Source organism: Mobula hypostoma, chromosome 13 (assembly GCF_963921235.1).
Source record: "Mobula hypostoma chromosome 13, sMobHyp1.1, whole genome shotgun sequence".
In the NCBI taxonomy this organism is placed as follows: Eukaryota; Metazoa; Chordata; class Chondrichthyes; order Myliobatiformes; family Myliobatidae; genus Mobula; species Mobula hypostoma.
In genome coordinates, this window is record NC_086109.1 from 10,510,084 (window position 1) to 10,530,097 (window position 20,014).

A 20,014-nucleotide genomic window follows, 5' to 3' on the forward strand; every position below is an offset into this window, starting at 1 on the left:
CCAAAACAGGTAGTTAATGTTTCATCCAAGAAAAGGACACTTCTAACAATGTAGACATGCTTATATCAAGGAAAAGAGTAAAGTACAGAATTTTTAAATGTAATGGGATTCCACTCTTGTGAGGGTGTATCTTCAGTCATTATGTTCTTGTTTGTGTTAAAAATCACTTGTTTTCCAATACACTGGCCAAGATATATTTTTGTTTTGCAATAAAGTGGGTAAGTACAAGAACCTCATGCCCCTCATTATTTTGATGTCCAATCTAAAAGCATTGATGTGAGGTACTTCGAAGAGGGAGCTACTGGTTTGGATCTTTTTACTATGTGTGAACAAAAGTTATGTTATATTTATGCCAATTTAACAAATAAATGTCAATAGAATGTGAGTTACTTTCCCAAGCAGTAAGGCTGATCAACACCTCCACCCTTACTGACTCCTTCACACCACTCCCATCACTATTTTATCAGTTCCTGTAAGTCATCTTATAAGACCATAAGACATGGGAGCAGAATCGGGCCATTTGGCCCATCGAGTTTGCACCATTCAATCATTGGCCGATCCTTTTTCCCCCTTCCTCAGCCATACTCCCTGGCCTTCTCCCCTTAACCTTTGATGCCGTGTCCAATCAGGAACCTATCAATCTCTGCCTTAAATACACCCAATGACCTAGCCTCCACAGCTGCCTGTGGTAACAAATTCCACAAATTCCCCACCCTTTGGCTGAAGAAATTTATCCATATCTCTTGTTTTAAATGGACACTCCTTTATCCTGAAGACATGCCATCTTGTCCTAAACTTCCCCACCATGGGAAACATCCTTTCCACATCTACTCTGTCTAGACCTTTTAACATAGGGAAGTTTCAATGAGATTCCCTCCCACCCGCCCCCCATCCTTCAAACTTCTAGTGAGTATAGACACAGAGCTATCAAATGTTCCTCGTATGATAACCCGTTCATTTACTGAATCATCCTTTTGAACCTCCTCTGAACCCTGTCTAATGCCAGCATATCTTTTCTTAGATGAGGAGCCCAAAACTGTTCAGAGTACTCAAGGTGAGGCCTCATCAGTGCCTTATAAAGCCTCAGTATCACGCCCCTGCTCTTGTATTCAAGACCTCTTGAAATGAATGCTAACATTGCATTTGCCTTCTTCCCCACTGACTCAACCTGCAAGTTAACCTTTAGTGTGTTCTGCACAAGGATTTCCAAGTTCCTTTGTATCTGATATTTTTGAATTTTCTCCCCATTTAGAAAATAGTCTACACATTTATTTCTAAATTGCATGGCCATGCATTTGCCAGAGTCTTGCCCATTCTCCTAATCTGTCTTAAGTCCTTCTGCAGCCTACGTATTTCCTTAACACTAAGTGCCCCTCTAGCAATCTTTGTCTCATCTGAAAACTTGGCAACAAAACCCCATCTATTCCATCATCTAACTCATTGATAAACAGCATAAAAAGAAGTGGTCCCATCGCTGGCACCTGCGGAATACCACTAGTCACTGGCGGCCTTTTATTCCCACTCGCTGCTTCTTACCAATCAGCCAACGTCTTACCGTGCCAGTGACTTTCCAATAATACCATGGACTCTTAACTTGGTAAGCAGCCTCATGTGTAGCACCTTGTCAAAGGCCTTCTGAAAGTCTAAATGTACAACATCCACTGTATCCCCTTTATCTATCCTACTTGTAATCTCCTCAAGGAATTCCAACAGGTGCGTCAGGCAGGATTTTCACTTAAGGACACCATGCTGACTTTGTCCTATCTTGTGCTGTGCCACTAAGTACTCCATAACCTCATCCTTAACAATTTACTCCAACATCTTCCCAACCACTGAGGTCAGGCTAACTGGGCTATAATTTCCTTTCTGCTGCCTTCCTTCTTTCTTAGAGTGGAGTGACATTTGCAATTTTCCAGTCCTCTGATACCATGCCAGAGTCCAATGATTTTTGAAAGATTGTTACTAATGCCTCCACAATCTCTACCACTGCCTCTTTCAGAACCCTTGAGTGCAGTTCATCTGGCCCACCTGACTTGTGTACCCTTAGGTCTTTCAGCTTATTGAGCACCTCCTCCCTGGTAATAGGGTTCTTTTACTTTAAGCTCCCTAATCGCCTCCGGTTCATTACGTAACACCCAGTCCAGTATAGCTGATCCCCTAGTAGACTCAACAACAAACTACTCTTAAAAAGCCATCTCGTAGGCATTCAATAAACTCTCTTTTGAGATCCATCACCAACGTGTTTTTGATATACAGACACTCCTGTGTCTAGTCTCACATTATTGACGTACAATCAGCCATCTGGTGCTTGTTTTTTTTTTTTGCGGGCCCAGGGTAACAAATATTTCATTCCCCTTTACTCTTGTGTACTGGAAATTATGTTAAACAATTTTGAAATATGTCACCACAAAAATCATCAAGACCTGTATTTTATTCCTTTGATTACACAAGTCAGATGGTTCTTGGGTTTGGCTCCTGATTTATATCAAGCTAAGTAATCTCAACAGCATTGCACTGTTGCACAATCCTTGACCTCAAAACTGGGCAAGGAGATAAAATATGCCTGAGATCCTTTGATTGTGCTTCAATGCAGCCACTTCATTGAAAGTGCATAGAAATAAGTTTTATTTGTGTTTGTGACATGCTATTCTAGTTTGGCTCTTTGCCTGTGTTTAATTATCCTGATTGGCATATTGTGTGTTTACTTATTAAGATTGCAAGGGGCTTTGCTGCCTTGTGAACCCCGATTCCAATTAAATTCAATGTCCTCAGAGTAGCAGGTGTGGGTCATTGGGGTATAATCACTGGTTCAGACTTCCAAACAAAAGTGGACAGCAGTTTCTAGTATTGTAACAGTGATCACTTCATTGACATTAGGTATCTTGGGTCTCTGCAGTTATGGAAGACAGTTCATAGCTACAAGTCTATTTTGTTTTCGCAGTCATAAAACAAATGTCGAAGGCATCTTTGGGTTTTACTAATTTGTCGCTCAACTTAACCAATATTGTTTGCAGTCTTATTTTGCCTTCACATGTTCCTGTTGCTCCATTTACATTGGTTTGGCAAATGATTGCAACTCTTCAGAGTGAGCACTCATTTCATTCTACAATTCATATAGGCGCATGACTTTGAAACAGGCCCTTTGACTTACTGAGCTTGGCTCACTGGAGATGTGGCAGCAGCCTACTGTGTGAAATTAGATTATCATCATTTCAAGACTTTTTTCAGTTTACTTTACTTCTGTGTTTCTGGAATTGGATGCAAGTTGTGTAAGACCAAGTGACTACATTCATTATGGTAATAGTTTCTATCTCCATGTATCATTGGACACTTTTATTAAATGTACCAAATATCTGGTACTGCAGGCAATTATGACAAAGTAACCCAAAGATGCAACATTAAAAGGATGTGCTGGCAATTCGTTGTTGCAGTCTGGATAAATTTCCATTCTACAGGTTTTTTTTCTACATCCACATTATCTTTTCCATGTTTTCTTCCTTCTGTGGCATACTTATACTTTACTAGGAACTAATGGAACTAAAGCACATTTGCTTTTTGGATGATGTCGCTGTTCCCCCTCAGAATGGCCATGTATCACAATCATAGAATTATACAGCGTCTCAGCCAACACGTGCTAACCAGGGAGCCTGCCTGAGCTGGTCCCATTCAGCTCATTTCTCTTTCAAACTTTCCAATCCATTTATCTTCCAATCTAAAAAATGTCATGTAAGTGTTGTGATTGTACCCACCTCAACTACACTCTTTGGCATCACCCTCTTTGTACTGATTTTTGGGATATTGGAAAAATTTGGAGTATTAAACAGGATTTCTGCTTGCAGATGAAGCCTATGGAAGAGATTCACCCCCTCCGGCTAAGAGAGCACGAGCGTCCCCCAGGGAAGGAAAAAACAAAAGAAAGTCTGCAAAAAATGCACGGGATGAAAGGTAGCTTTTATCAGATTCTCTTCATTTTCTATGTTCTTGTTTTAAAAGTCTGTCTTTTAAGTGAATACATTTCTGAAGCTTTGCTTTACGTGGGTTGGTTTGGGTGTTTAAAAGTACTTTTAATTTCGAACTTCAACTCATTTTCATTCAGAAAAGCAGCAGTGCTGATAAACAAGCTGTTGTTTCTTTGAGGCACGAGTTTGCATTCAAAATGACAGGAATGGTATCTTGGATGGGTTGATCACTGTGAGCTCTTGCCTTCAGTTGCAACAAAAGAGACCACCCAAGTTGCATAGGTGGATTTAATGAGCAAGCAGCAATTGGACATTGACAATTTAAAACCTCATTCTGCATTGATTTGTTACTAGAGCTGAAGACTTGCTTCTTTGATATAGTGTACCATTGTCAAAGTTGGAAAAGTTGTGGCTATTTATATTTTTGTGGAGTGTAACTACGCGAGAAGTTTTTGTATTGGCACATGTTCTTATTTATTTGGCAGCGAGGAATCAGACGACAAGCTTTATGAGAAGGACCTGAAGGCTGCCATTGCATTGTCCAAGAAGGAGACATCCCATTCACCTGGTGGGTTTACATTAAACTGTATGGTACAGGTTAAAGGTCAGACCGAAGGAAACAACCTAATGTAAGTGTAGTTGTCTGTCTCATAGCTCTGCATTTCTGGGCTTTGGTTATTCCTGGAGGCAAATATTCCTCCTTGTTGCTATGATTAATATGACCACCTGGTGATGGGACCCTTGGAGGGAGAATAAATCTTTTAATACACTAATGTCTTGCCAACCAATTGAACTTAGGCAATGTATCATACTTGGCTAATCCTTTTAAGTTAAATAATTGAGGTAAAAAGAGCAGTAGCGAAAAAATATGAGGCTTTTATATGTGGCACCCGTAACTGAGCACTTTCCTGATTTGCCAGAATTCTGGACCAGCAGGAGTTGTTAGTAGAGGTTTAGCAGAGTAGAGTAAACTTTCAAAGAAGGAACGAGCTCACACAAGCTGACTCCTTGTAGCTTGAGAGATCTGAACTTTCATGGCTTGCCGTGCTTGAATTTCAAGTACATCTGAGACTTGTAGCTACTTGCTGCAGTGTTAATATCTTCAGTGTAACTAGTTCCTTAGTAACAGATTATGGTAGTGCTTTTTTAAAATTTCCATTATGCGATGTGTGAGCTGCTGATTAGGAGCTTTGGCAAGTAACTGCAGTGCATGCTGTAGATTGTATGTGCCATGGTAAATCTGCTGGTGGCGGGTAGGGTGCCAGGCTGATTGTTCTGGTATTCTGAAGTGCACTTCTATAGACAAGTGGAAAATATTCAGTCACATTCCAAATGTGTGCCTTTGCAAATTGTGGAAAGGCTTTGGGGTGATGGAAGGTGAGTCACTCACCACAGGATACCTGATCTTTGTGACCTCCTGTAGTAACCAGAAAGGACTGTGATAGGTCCAGTTGGATTCCTAGTCAAAAGGATAATTCCCAGAATGGCGCTCGATAATAATAATAAAGCCATTGAATATTATAAGCAATAGATCTACAACATAGGAGTGAGATTAGGCTAATTCACTCATCAAATTTGTTCCACCTTTCAGTCAATGTTGATTTACTTTCCCTTTCAACCCCATTCTCCTGCCTTCTCCCTGTAACCTTTGACACCTTCACTATTCAAGAACCTATCAATTTCCACGTTAAATATACCCAATGACTTGGCCTTCACAGCAGTCGATAGCAATGAATTCCACAGATTTGCCACGTTTTGGCTAAAATTCCTCCTCTGTTGTAAAGAGACATTCTTGTATTCTGAGGCTGTACCCTCTGCTTCTAGACTGCCCAACTATTGGAAACACCCTCTCCAGGTCCATTCTATCTAGCCCTTTCTAGCAGTCCAAGTAGGAGTATGCCATGTAACCCCCTCAAACCTGATCCAACATTTAATAGCATTGTAATTGATTTGATCTTGGTGTCAACTCACTTTCCCGTTGGGTTTTCCATGACTCTTGACTTCCACGTAAATCAGAAAACCATGTCACTCTTGAGCAAGGGCTCCTAATCTGGGGTTCACAGACCCTTTGCTTAATGGTATTAGTCCATGGCATAAAAAAGGTTGGGAATCCCTGCCCTTGAGAAGATTCAATGATTTAATATACTTATTTCCTGAGATAGAGAATCTTAAAGATTCGTGTCCCTCAGAGGGAATTTATTCTTACTCTCTTAAATGGGTATCTCCCTATTCTGAAATTATGCCCCCTTGTTCTACATTTCTCTACTAAAGATAATCTTCTCTCAACATCTGCTTTGACAGAATGCTACAGACCCTGTTGTGTTTTAATAAAGTCACCTGTCATTCATACACACCCTAATTTATTCTACTCTTGCTCATTAGGCATCCTCTCCATCCCTGTGAATCTTCTCTGGAGTGAAAGCAATTAGCCAGACATGGTCTCCCACACAGTTAGTAGAAAGACTCGCCTCATTTTTGTACTCCAACCAATTTGACCAAAGCCAACTTTCCATTTACCTCGTTAAGTTGTTCTTCTTGGTGCTCATTTTGTGCTTATGTGCAAGGATATTAAATCCCAGTACACAACCTTTCTATGTTTTAAACAGTGTTCCGATTTTCTAGTGAAAGTGGATAACCTCTCATTTTTTCACAATCCTTCATCACCCAAAGTTTTGTCCACCCACTTGAAAATTGTGCTTGCAACTTGCTTTCTCACTTATCCCTATATTAGCAGCAAATTTGGCTACATATATACTTGGTCCCTTCCATTCAAGTCATTTACTATAGATTGTAAATAGTTGCAGTTCAGCACTGTTCCCTGTGGCAACCCCATTGTTGCAGCTTTCCAATCTGGATGTAACTCATCTACTGCAACCCTATTCTCTGTTAGTTTGTCAATCCTGCATCTATGTTAATGTATTTCTCTCAATGCCATCAACTTTTAAGTGTTGCATTATTGAATTCTTCTTGAAAGTGTAAATATATTGGTGTCCCATTATCCGTTATCAAAGCACACTAATACACTAATAATTGTGTGAAACGTTTAAACGTTCTGTTATTTCCTTTACAATGAATAATGAATTACAGAATTTTTCCAATGATGAATGTAGTACTAATAGGTCTCTGCTTGCACTCTCTCTCTCCTTGAATTGGAGTGCTTTTTGAAATTTTCCAGATTTCAGAATCCTTCGGAACATTGTAATCAGTACCTCCAGTATCTCTGCTGCAAGACCTTGGGATTCACAAGGGTTGTTCGTTAATTCTATTACTTTGCTAGTCCATTCATCTCTGGTGTCACTGATTTATTTTCAACTTTGTTCTTGGTGATTTTGCATTATAGGGATATTTTTACAATGAAGACTTACAAAACATTCATTCCCTCTGATTGCCACTCCATTATATCCCACTCCCATTCTGTAAGGAACTAATATTTACCCCCGCTATTCTTTCCTCTTTTAATATAGTACTTGAAGAAGCTCTTGCTATCTTTTATTTCTTGCTAGTCCACTGATAATGTATTTTCTCCATCTTAGTTATCCTTAGATTTCTTAACTATCCCAAACTTTTGAGTTTCTAATAACGATTTGTTTGCCATGTGTACATCCAAACATATAGTGAAAGGCATTGCTTGGATGATGACGCAATCCAATAATGTGCTAGGTACAGCCCACAAGTGTCGTGATCCATTATTTTCAAATGCAGTACTGTATATTTTTGAAATTGGGGAAATATCTCCTAAAACTTGTGTCAATGCTTATCTGCTGATCTATTTTATTTTCCCAGTTCACTTTAGCCAGTCTTGCCTTCAGCCACTGCAATTGTTTTTGATCAAATCTAAGACATTCGTTTCATATTTGCATTTCCCATTCCAAACTGAATGAAATTTATCATGTTAGGATCAGTCTTCCCCAGGGGATTCTTTGCTATGAGATCATTAATTAAAACTGCCCCATTTCTCTGTTCAGCTTTCAAGTGGTTTGGATATACACTGAATTGTTCTAAAACTGTCCTGAATGTATTCCATGATGTCATTCTCAAGGTTGCTTTAGTCATTATAGAGATTGGGCAAATACAATTGACAAAACTTGTAATTATTGTGGTGCCTTTCCTACAAGCTCCTGTTCTTTCTTGATTTCCACTGCCTTATAGTATAGCTAATGTTAAGAGGCCTATGGCATATTCTCACCAGTGATCTTCACATGCTTCATCCCAACTGAGTCTGTATCTTAATTTACTGCTCCTAGATTATTTCTCAATCAACTGTACTAATCTCATCCTTAATTATCTTAAATTACCTCATCTTCTTTTTCTATTTGCCTATCCTTCCAAAGTGTTAAGTATAGCAGAATATTTAGTTTCCAGCGCAACAGACACAGTTGCAGGGTAGCCAATAGTTTTGAAACGTGCATTTATTTCTAATAGTGCATTCATGTCCAAGTAATTGTGAATGCTATGCACGTTTAGGTCAAGAGCCAATTTTGACTCCATGCCATTTTCCCTACTCTGATTCTATTTGTTAGAGGGCTTTTGTACATTCTGTCCTCCCTTTTCACAGTTCTGTTAGGCTTACTGGTATCATTGCCTCACACTAATGCCTTGTCCTTTCTCTACAACTGCCTTGGTTATTGAACTTACAAGGACGTGGGTCCTACCCAGACTCAAATAAAGCAATCCACCTCCATCCTTCCTTGGTACTGGAACCTAAGCCCCTTAAGTTGAAACCCATTTCTTCCACTCCAGTTTTTTTTAAATCAAGTCTCTGATCTTATCAACCCTTTGACTTTTGAAGTGACTTACATCGTAATCCGGAGATTATTAACAATGTGTGTTTTTCTGCATTTTTATACAGACCCTAACTTTTCATACTTCCTCAGCAGAGAGTTTATTTTGGTTGGTCCTACTTTTATTGTTGCCTCCAAGGACAATGATAATTGGATCTTGTCCTTTTTATTCCTGGGTTTCTCTCCAATTCCAGGGAGATTTCCTTAACCTTGGTGTTAGATAAGCAGCACAGATTCTGTGACCACAACAGTGTCTGCCCTTCCTCTAATTCTTAATGCATTCCTTGTCAATTACTTAACTTGAATAGGCCCCTGTACCAAGGTCCTATGGTTACGTTGATCATTCTAACTGGAATCTCTGCACTTGTCAGCATAAGATTTCATAAGGATCATTCAAGGGCCAGATGTGCAGTTTCTTCAGTACGATCATCTGGATCCCTTGGTCTTAGTCCTTGAACTATTTCAGTCAAAGTAGCTAACCTCACAGAAAACAGTTTCCTTCCTTTGTGCATAAAACCATTGTGATAATTGAAATTGGTAAATGAAGTTTTCTGCTGGCTTTTGATCATTTTAAATTGTTATTTAATCTAAAATTGATTTTAAGTATAACTTTTAGTTACACGTTTTGCAATGGGTTATAATGAAGTGGGGGGGGGGGAGTCCATTCAAGGGATCTTCAGTAATGAAGAGAGGGCCAACAGAGGAGGTACAGGAGCCTGAAGTTGCTCACCTGATGTTTTAGTAACAGCTTCTTCCCCTCCACCATCAGGTTTCTCAATGGTCCATGAACTCATGATACTACCCCACTGTTTTGCACTCAGTTTGAACTGTTTGTTTATTTTTTATATATTCTTGTTGTAGCTCGTAGTTTTTATATATTGCACTGTACTGCTGCAGCAAAAGAACAAATTTCACGACATATGTCAGTGATAATAAACCTGATTTTGAAGTACAATAGAATATGAAAAAATAGCTAATATTTGCCAGGTAGTTGTTTTCCTGCCTTCCTATGATGTATAGAGAATTCCACTGGAAAAAGTCCTATGGTTTTTGTTTGGAACTTTGAGCTCCAATGTACGTCAGTGTAGGTAGAAATGTGCATTGTGTGGTGAATGACATAAGGTGTCATTCTCTGATGCTCGGATCATTAGGTGTGAAAGTGTAGGTCGAAATATGCAAGTTTAGGCTTCTATTGATCATGTTGCTTATCAGTTAAATTTGCAATTTCTGGATGCAAGCTCACATTCAGCATAATACTGAGTTTATACATTGTAAAACAGTATTTTGTGGGATTCACCTTAAAGGTCGCAGGTTTTGTACTTTGCAGAACCAGAACGTTGTGGGTATGTAGTCAGCATTTCTCTTGCAAGAACAATGAATTCTAAAAGTCCACAAAAGGACCAATAGAAACATCTTCCCATGATGGCTTTTGCATATTTTCTTTGATTTTTAGTTTAGTTTATAATGCTTTTGGGTACATGTGCATGTTTCTGGTTGTTTTTTTCTGTATGATTGTGCATGCAAGTCCTGCTTTTATTTTGCTGTGCATGCTTCTCGTGCTTTTTAAGCTTCTTGGCAGCTTTTGCAGTCTGGAGTGATTTTAACATAAGCTTTGAAATAACAAGTAGATGGTGTGTTTTGGTATACTAATATTTTGTGGAGAATTTAAATACTTATTTTTCTTTGCTTGCATGATTCCAGGCATACAACATGGGGGAGAGGCTGCAGCAAATGAGGGCTTGGGATAGTGATATTGCTATTGCACTTCCTGGTGGCCAAGAATGAAAGGATTACTTGGCGTAGATTATTGGTTTGAGCCCAGTTAGTTCAGAGGAATCTGCTTCTGACATTGGTCTTGGTTGTTTGTGGATTTTTTTTTTTGTCCACTAGTTTCAAGGAAGGTGTTATAGGAGGGCAGTATGAGGTCTCTTAATCTTTTTAGATCTTTTATCATTTTTTCATATAGGTGATTGCCTATTGTGTGTTCCATTTGTTAATAGAGCTGAGACATTTTCTAGTTTGTGTTGTTAAATTATCTGGTGTAATGTTCTCTGACGGTTAATCTGCAAGCCTATTTTTCTTTAAATCATAATGTTCCATTTGCTATTGTATGAATTTTCTGCTATTTAATTTCAGATGAGGACATGGGGAGTGAGGAGGATTTGGACCACGGTGACAGTGATTATGAAGCTTCAACAAAAAAAGGCAAAAAAGGAAAAAAGGTTAAAGGGGATAAGAAGGAGAAAAGGACACCCAAAAAGCCCAGGAAATCGGCTGAAGGTAAGTTGTATCTGTGCATTAAGATGAGGAGGTAATGAGTTGTGATTTTGGTGATTGTGATTGAGAGTTCCCATGGACTGGAAGGCTCTGACGAGGAACCTGATGAGAGGTATACAAAGTTTATGAGTGCATAGATAGGGTACATAGTAGAAAGCATTTTTTCGCAGGGTCTGAAACCAGAGGGCATAGATTTAGGGTATGGGATGAGACCTTTATAGGAGATCTGTTGAAGAATTACTTTTTCATGTTTGGAATACACTGCTTGGAGTGAAAGGGGCAGGTGCTCTTATAATGTTGTGTTCGAACAAGCACTTTGCTGGAACACTTTCTATGATCCTGAACACAAAAAGTGATGTATGTAGTGTAAACTGGAACTTGTATGCAGAACAAATTAGTTCAGCCCTAATGTGCTGTTTAGTAGGATCTTGGTGTATATTGACCAGGCCATTTGCTTCAACGGTATCTATGCAAGGACATCTGGCAATATTTTTTCTGTTTAAAAAAAATATTGTACCAAATTTTACAGCAGATCCTTGATGGTGCAATACATGGTTAAGAAGACAAATGACCTTCATTAGTTGAGACACTGAATACAAGAGTATACAGGTTATATTCCAACTTCCATAAACACTGGTCAGGCCTCTGTTCAGATCACTAAACTAAAGGAGTGATGCATTAGTGCTGTAGAGGTTGCTGTGGCGATTCCTCAGATTATTGCATGAGGTGGACTTAATTCAGTTAAGAGGAAAGACTGGAGAAGCAAAGACTGTTTTCCCCAGATTAGGGAAGTTAAAGAGGGGTTATGATTGAGTAGAAGAAACTTGAGGGGTATAGATAGGGTAAACTACAGGAAACTTTCCACCATATCAGAGGAAGATGAAAACCAGTCGACAGTGATTTAGGGTGACAGATTTTTGAGGGCATCTGAGGTGGACTAATTTTACCCAGTGAATGCTAGGTGCCTGGAATGCCCTGCCCGAGGGAGTGGTGGAAGCAAAGTCACTGGCAGCATTGAAGAATTGTTGAGACAGACACTTGAATGGCAAAGCAAGAGAAATCTTTGTGCCTTATGCTGGACGTTGCGATTAATGTGGATGGGGATGGGTGCTCACTGTTGGTATGGATGTGGTGGGTAAATGGCTGGTTTCTATGCTGCTTAACTCAATATAATGCAGGCAAATGGTATTTCAGTGCTCAGGAAGGGTGACATGGTTGTGGTTGGCCAAAGAATCTGTTTCAGTGCTACATGATACTGTGGCTCTATGAAACTATGCACAGCCTCAGCTTGATTTCAGAGTAGTACATAGTGACATAAATATGCTTTGACAATAAGTTTATTTTGAATTTGACTTAAAGCCTTTCCTGAAATTCAGCGTCAACTGAACGATTCCCTAAGTACAACATTGGTGTATTTTGTACTCTAATCTGGAATGCGGATTTGAATCTTACTGACTCACGGATGTGCATTCAGGGTAGAAACTCCTAATGATTTTATATCCGTACTAAGTCCTAGGAATGCCAAAATCAAGTTCCATGCAAGTTAAGGGAGTAGATTTGAGATCAACCTTCTTTGAAAAATCAGTGTTGAAATCTGTTAAGATCGAGAATATGTGGAAAGTTTATGACCTGTCTGATTAATTTTGTTTTCCTCATCTTTGATTTTGAGTTGCCCCATTCAGTTTTTATGTATGAGCTGGCACCCTGCATGAGTTCATCATACTTCATCATTTCTTTATACTGCATTCATTCTTCTGTTGGAGGTATAAAATTATTAAAAGTTGCCCCTAGGCATATCCTGTAACTGAGGCCTCTTTGATCGCTCAAATCATTTTACACCTTAGGGTGTCACCACATTATCAGATTAGGTTTGGGGGGCATGTTAGTGGAAAAGGAATTGTTCACTGTGTAGGATGTTGCACTTAGGATCTCTACATATAACTGTCATAAGAGCCAACAAGGTGCCAGTAACTTGGCATGGTGTCCAGTTTTTTTTTACTCTTCTGCCCATTTAAATTGCATTGAGATCTTTTTCAAAGTCACATCAAGCTGGTGGACAGCAGATTATTAAAGCTTTTCTTCATTCACATTACATTTGATTAACTTAGGGTGGAACCCATGTCTTTTTAAAATTGTGGATGACAGTGTTACTGTGCTTAGCACTATTGCACAAATTCAAAATGTGCAGGGTAGCAGTTGGCCATAATTGTAGACTAGATGGCAGATGATCCAACTTGCTGTTCCTTGGTTTATATTAAAAAATACATCAAGACTGTTAAGTTTTGTTCTTTATCTAGTTGGTCAATATTCTGCAAAGGACAATGTTGGCTTTACTTCGAGCTTTATCACAAGCAAGGGAAAACCTGCAGATGCTCAAAATCCAAGTAATACACACAAAATGTTGGACAAACTCAGCAGGCCAGGCAGCATCTATGGAAAAGACTACAGTCGACATTTGGGGCCGAGACCCTTCGTCAGGACCCTTCATGTGTCCTGATGAAAGGTTTCAGTCCAAAACGTCGATGGTACTCGTTTCCATAGATGCTGCCTGGCCTGTTGAGTTCCTCCAGCATTTTGTGTGCATTACCAAATATTATATTTGTAGGTAATGCTTTTTTTAAAAAAAGTTAGTCGAATGACAATCATTGTCATAATTTTGTGTATATCTGTAATAATTTTTGGCATTGGGGCATGTTTTCTTCTTTCTGGGTTCCTGGAATTGCTGCTTAAAGGATAACTTCAATCTCCAAACAACTATTTTAAAGAAAGTAATTATAGTCAGTACTTTGATGGTAAGTACTTTAGATGTGTCCCAGGTATGTATTTGTTTTGTTTCATAATTTTCTCTATCCTCTTCATTTATGTCCCTACCTTTCTCCAGTCCTGTTTGCCGATAACTTAAACTTCCTCCTAGACTTCTCATTCTGAAGTTCACATTGTATGCAGTTTTACCCAGGCCAGTATATTAGCTGAGAACTATCTTTTGTTGTATCCTAGCTCATCCAAAGTGTTGCAACGTATTTGATTGTGAAGGACATGGCTACAAAGCCTTGCCAGTCAATATTCTACAAAACGTGCACTCCAGGAATTGATAATGGATGATACGTGGAGTAGGGGTCTCTCTGCAGCTTCATTCCTTGCCCCTGCTCTTAAACTGTATTTTCGTGGACACCAAAGACTTAGTAATAAGGTAACACACACAAAATGCTGGAGGACCTCAGCAGACCAGGCAGCATCTATGGAAAAGGGTATAGTTGACTTTTCGGGCAGAGACCCTTCATCAGGACTGGAGGAAAAAAGATTAAGAAAGTGTTTTTTGTAGTTAAAATTAACTATCTGTAAATGGATCAAATCTCAAATCTTTATTCTCCAGCAAATATCTCTGTTTTCTAAGTGGAAATAACAAAACATGCGAAAACTACTAGACCATTAGCTTTGGCTAACTGTCAATGATTTCAAACAATATGTTGGCTGCTAGAAATCAAAATTAGTTATTCTGTTAGATATTTCAAATGATTCAAAGAAGCATTTCAGAACTGAGATTTTTATTATTTTAATTTTTGTAAATTGTTAGAAACAATGCATACCTGGGACATGGTCAGGTTAGTATGTATCATGCAGTAATAAATCCTGGCATTACTTCCTGTTTTTTCATACCTTAAGCCGGTGGTATAGTGGCACCTGCACTGCGGTTCAAATCCGGCCAGCTCCTTGCACACTTTTCGTCTGTGCGGGGTTGAGCCTCGAGTTGGCAACCTAGCCTCATAAAAAAGCAGACAAATGCTAAAGAAGTGGCAAGGTTGCTGTCCGATGTGCCACAAAGCATGGAGAGGAACAAACAATTCACACCTTATACACCTAGTTGGGTTGCAACTATAGTAGTTTGACAATAGCTTTTGACCTTGGCGTGTCGTGAGTTATGCCCTGGTGTGTTCTATCATACCCGAATTATCTTTGGAAGATACAGCAATTATAAAACAGCGCAAGTGTATAAAGGTTGTATTATAGATGATTTAGAATTATTAAGAGTGAATCCAGAAGTGCTTAATCTGTTGGGGTGTCTTATTTGATCTGTGATGGTTGTCTTTACATATCAGTAGTGCTCAACATTTCATGACAGCATTGATCAAGACTGCTGTCATGAAATGTTGAGCAATCTGCCATTGTTTTCTAGTTAGCATCGAGTGGTTGCTATTGTAATCTTCTAAGAATTGTGATTTCCTTGTCAGCACTCTGATAATCTGATGTTCATTGGCCCTTGCTTTCAGTAGTTCTTGTTTTCCAAGTTATGTGGTTAAGAATTTGATTTTGATAAGGAATTCACTATTTATAAAGAGTGAAAATGGATGTTCGGTAGGATATCAGGACTATTGTGCACAAAGGTAGTAAACTTTGTGAATTTGTCTTTGAACAGAACTGTAGACTATGAACAGGTTATACCTTCAATGTTATTCTGGCTGTCTTCCTCAAAGGCTACAGTTCAGGAGTAAGTTCAAAGGACTAATAGGCTGGTTGTTGGGAAAGATTAGAAAAAAACAATTTTCTGCTTTAACAGATTTGACAGAAAGATCTTGCAAGATGTGCAATGAGTTATCATATAATGTAATTGAATAGAACATTAAGTGGGAGATCTGGGGCTGAGATTCAGGCAGTGAGTCCCAGAATAACATGGGATGTGTTTCTGGGTAATAGATAAAAGCCAGGAATATGTTTGTAAAACAGACGGTGTGATTTATTAGAACTGCAGTAATTATCTGTTAACTTTTTATTATGAATACTATTTGTTGCAAATATAATCATTGAGGAAACTATAATGATTCATTTTGTTTCTTTACTGATCACCATATTTGGGCAGCCTGAAAGCAAAATACAGTGAAGGTTGGAAATAAATAATTAAAATAAAATTGCAGGAAGTAACAAGCAGGTTGGGCAGTGCCTGTGGAGGGAGAAATGGTAACATTTTTCAGATTAATGAAAGCTATAATTTTCAGTTTAATTTGAACACATTGGGACCGGCTAATGAAGTTTCATAGAAATAGTTAAAAAGGTATTTTTTTAAAAAGACACTACTGCTTAATGGAGTAACGAATTATGTATTTAAGTGAAATATAGAACAAATTAGAACACTACCAATGCTACTACAGTACTGTAAATCTGTATTAGTTCCTAATAGGTGGAGAAATTCATCCATTGTACACTGCCATGTATGGGGTGTCCAGGGAGGGGTACCATCTCTAGTGTCAGATATGACAGACAACTAACAAGCTGCTGTTCCTTTGACTGTAAATTAACAAAATTAGTACAGACACCTTGTGCAGATAATGGCTGCGCCATCTCCAGGCTTCTTTGCTGTGTGGCCGCCATACCTTACGGAACACCCTCCGAGACATGACCAAAACGCTGGATCGCTCAGTCAGCCTGAAAACACACCAGCAAAATGTAGATCACAGGCAGAATAGTAGCAGAACCACATTTGGAAGAGAAAGTAGTAGTCATCTGGAGGATGTCGCCTTTGGTCATGTTGTTCCAGCTTTTTTCTCAGTTTTGCTTCTTTAAGAGTTATCCCAAATAAGCAGCCGCCCTGATTAACTGATGGGCCAGTTTATATCATGATTGATAGATGATGGATTCTGAAAGTGATTAATTTATTGGATGAGAAAACAATCCAGATATTGTCTACTGGAATATTTTTATTGCAATCTTTCTATTGAAATTAGTTCAGTTTGGCCTCTTTTTGACTATTTCCACTGTTTCACTTGTTCATTGTTCTGTCTTGATTAAGTCAGTGCTACAGACTAGTTTTTCTGTTTAAACCTCTGATGTATTCTTACAATTTTCTGATTGTTTTGGTGATGTTTATAGTTATCAGGCAGCATGTGTAGTCTAGTTTGTCAACTGGTATTAAATATTTCATGGAAGTTCCAATTAATTGAGTAAGCCTTGTGCAGCTGCTGTAGTTGTTAGTACTTATTTTCTGAGAATGTAGTTTTGCTGGAAAGTGTTTTAATATGTGTCTTCTGTGAACTTGTAGCTCAAACTGTGTCCTTATTTCACAAATAAAAATGGCTTCCATTTTCAGATTGGGTTAGATTTATAATACTTCTACATGCATCCTCAGGCCTGCTGTCAGTAAGATAAGCTGCATGGATAATGTTTTCAGTTGGGCTTCTGTTAAAATATTTACTTTGCATTTTGCATTTTTACCTGATTGCTTGGTAATATCAGTTAATCTTCTGGTGCAATATTTTCCTACATATGAGTACACTAACACTAATGTTATATATCTGGTTGCTGTTTGTGAACTTTACTATTTCTCTGGAGGAATATTTAATAACCTTCCAAAAGGGTTTTTTTTCATTACTCGTTTAAAGGAAAAGATTTCACATTTAAATTATCTTGTGCAATGACTTTGTAATGAAATCGTTTCAAATTTATACCTCTATTGTCTTGCTAACCATCACAAATTATCATTCTGGACATTTCCTTTTTATGGCCATATTTACAACTACTAATGTCTTTTAGTGACTTGTATATCCTCACACGAAAGCTCTGCTGCTTTAAAGCAATATCATTTTAACTAGCACATTTCTTGGGATTTTTTGAAATTTAGGAAATATCTTCAAATCATATTGTGATAGTGCATTGCTGATTAAATAAATGTGGTACTCAGGTTGTTTCTGGGATTTAATCTCCTTAGAACAAAAGGCTGTAGGCATATTATGGTACGTGAGATCATGATTTAGCTAGAATAAGCTGTTTCTTGAAGCAAGTGGTTTAGGAAAATTAATGTTAGAGGTGAGATGTAATGTTGGGGAAAGAATGTGTGACAGCAATGATGCAGTCCTACCTTCAGTCTTCACTGAGAGTGATTCTGTTGTAGGGTAGGTCTCTGCAAAGTTATTATTCACCTAGTATAAGTTCTGCTACGGGACACAATTAGCAGATGGATGATAAAAAAAAAATCCAAGGATGTCCACAAAACTCTCTTGAAGTACAAAATCCCCACTAAATCTTGGGAATTTTATAGTGTATGACCCCTTTAGTCTGGAAGTGGATTGTTGGGGTATCCTGCAGCCATATATCAAGAACCCAGCATAACCAGTGGAAGGACTCGTACTGCTACAGTCTATGGAATAGTCATTCACTTAAGGGATTAACCGAACCATATCTGTAACTCTGTCATTTCAAAGTCCATTTATTATCAAAGTATGTATACATTATACGACCATGACATTCATCACCTTTCAAGCAGCCACAAAAAAAAGAAACCCAAAAGAACCTACAAAAAAGACTGTCAAACACCCAATGTGCAGAGGGATTAAAAACAAATCGTGCAAACAATAGAAATAAGCAAATAGCATTTAGAACAAAACTGAGTCTTCAGACACAAAGCCCGGAGCAGCTCTCAACCTCAGTCTCTGTTCAGCGCAGAGCCCGGTAAACGTCATGGAAGAGCGAACAGAACCGGCTTGACCCTTGCCACTGGTTCTAACACTTTGCCTTTGCAATCCACCTGATCCCGCATTTAAATTGTTCAAACATCGGGTTGTTCCTTGCTCTAAGACTCGGGGCCTTGTTGTATCGATGTGCTCTGGGCCTGGACCGCACCTTTCCAAAATGGCCAGAAGTTTAGATGGATCAAACCTTGCTCTCGGTTCAGATGGACAGGCCTTGAATCTGCCTCTTGCTGTTCAATCAATACATAGTTAATCATTGTTGCCATTTCATACTTTTGCTGCTACATTTCTAATAATCTTTAAAAATGTGCTATTGAATACTGGGTCACTTAACCAAAAAAGTTTTTGTATCATGACTAATTAGGCAAGGAATTTTATTTGATCCTGGTGACTGATTGCCCAATGTTAAGATTTTGGTGACCATTTGGAAAATATATATTATCTTTCAGAGGATGTGCCCTGGGTCCAGCACCTATGTGCCATTACGAAGAAAGCAGAGCAGGCCTCTACTTTCTTAGATGATTGCAAAGGTTCAGCATGTCATCTAAAACTTTGACAAACTTCGATAGATGTGTAATGAAGTGTATATTGACTAGTTGCATCACAGCCTGCATGGAAACACTAGTGTCCTTGAAGGGAAAAGCCTACAAAATGTAGTGGATACAGCACAATCCATCACAGGTAACCTACTCCCTACCATTGAGCACATCTATACAGAGTGCTGTTGCAAGAAAGCAGCATTCATCAAGGACCCCCATTTCCAGGCCATGCATTGTAAGAGAACTACTTTTCCAAAGGATGACATTTCAAATGCTGTCTTCTCACTGCTGCCATCAGGAAGAAGGTACAGGAGCTTCAGAACCCACACCATCATCAGGGACAGTCTTGAACCAGAGGGGATAACTTTGATAATAAATTTACTTTGAACTTTGAAAGGACGAATCTGATGTGGTTGTGTTGTACCCAGTGAGGACCTTCTCTTGTAAAGAGTGATCATGGTGATAAGGAATTACTGAAGTTTATTTTCTGAGGTTTGGTATGAAAGGAAGAAAATGGGTAAGGCACCAAAATTAACATAGCGGGAAAATATAGGATACCTTGTTTTATAATCAGTGTAAAATACAGAATGTATAACTTCAGATGGAATTTAATTTATTGTAGTCTTCTGGGGTATCCCTTTTGAACTGGTGTACATTGTTTTCCATGTCTTAAACTTTCTGTGATATGTAAATAATATCACAATCTCATAAAGGTGCAGATATATGTTCCCGGTAACTGTACTGTCTCCCAGTATAATTGGTGGGGGTTTGTGATTTTAAAATTTAATCCTGGATACTTATTTCTTTTAGCAGGGGATGATGAGAGTGAAGATGAAAAAGGTCACAAAGATGGTCGTCAGAAAAGGCAAGCTGCATCCAAAGCTGCAAGCAAACAGAGAGAAATCCTTTTGGATGATGGAGGAAGTGAAGAAGAGCATGAAGATGATGAAGAGGCTGCTCAAGAAAGTAAGTGATATAACTTGTGTCCCCTGAAAAGATTT

At 38.6% G+C, this 20,014-nt stretch overlaps 1 protein-coding gene across 2 annotated transcripts in view; it reads left to right on the forward strand.

Annotated features, from left to right (window-relative positions):
• The window catches only part of nucks1a (nuclear casein kinase and cyclin-dependent kinase substrate 1a), a 51,646-nt gene that overhangs the window by 7,871 nt on the left and 23,761 nt on the right, over positions 1–20,014 (forward strand). Inside the window, exons 3-6 of one of the 2 annotated variants that reach the window (XM_063065274.1) lie at positions 3,840–3,945; positions 4,445–4,527; positions 10,877–11,020; positions 19,827–19,979. In XM_063065274.1, coding sequence (XP_062921344.1) covers positions 3,840–3,945; positions 4,445–4,527; positions 10,877–11,020; positions 19,827–19,979 — 486 coding nt within the window. Of the gene's footprint in view, positions 1–3,839; positions 3,946–4,444; positions 4,528–10,876; positions 11,021–19,823; positions 19,980–20,014 lie in introns of both variants that reach the window. The other variant, XM_063065273.1, reaches the window with a different exon arrangement.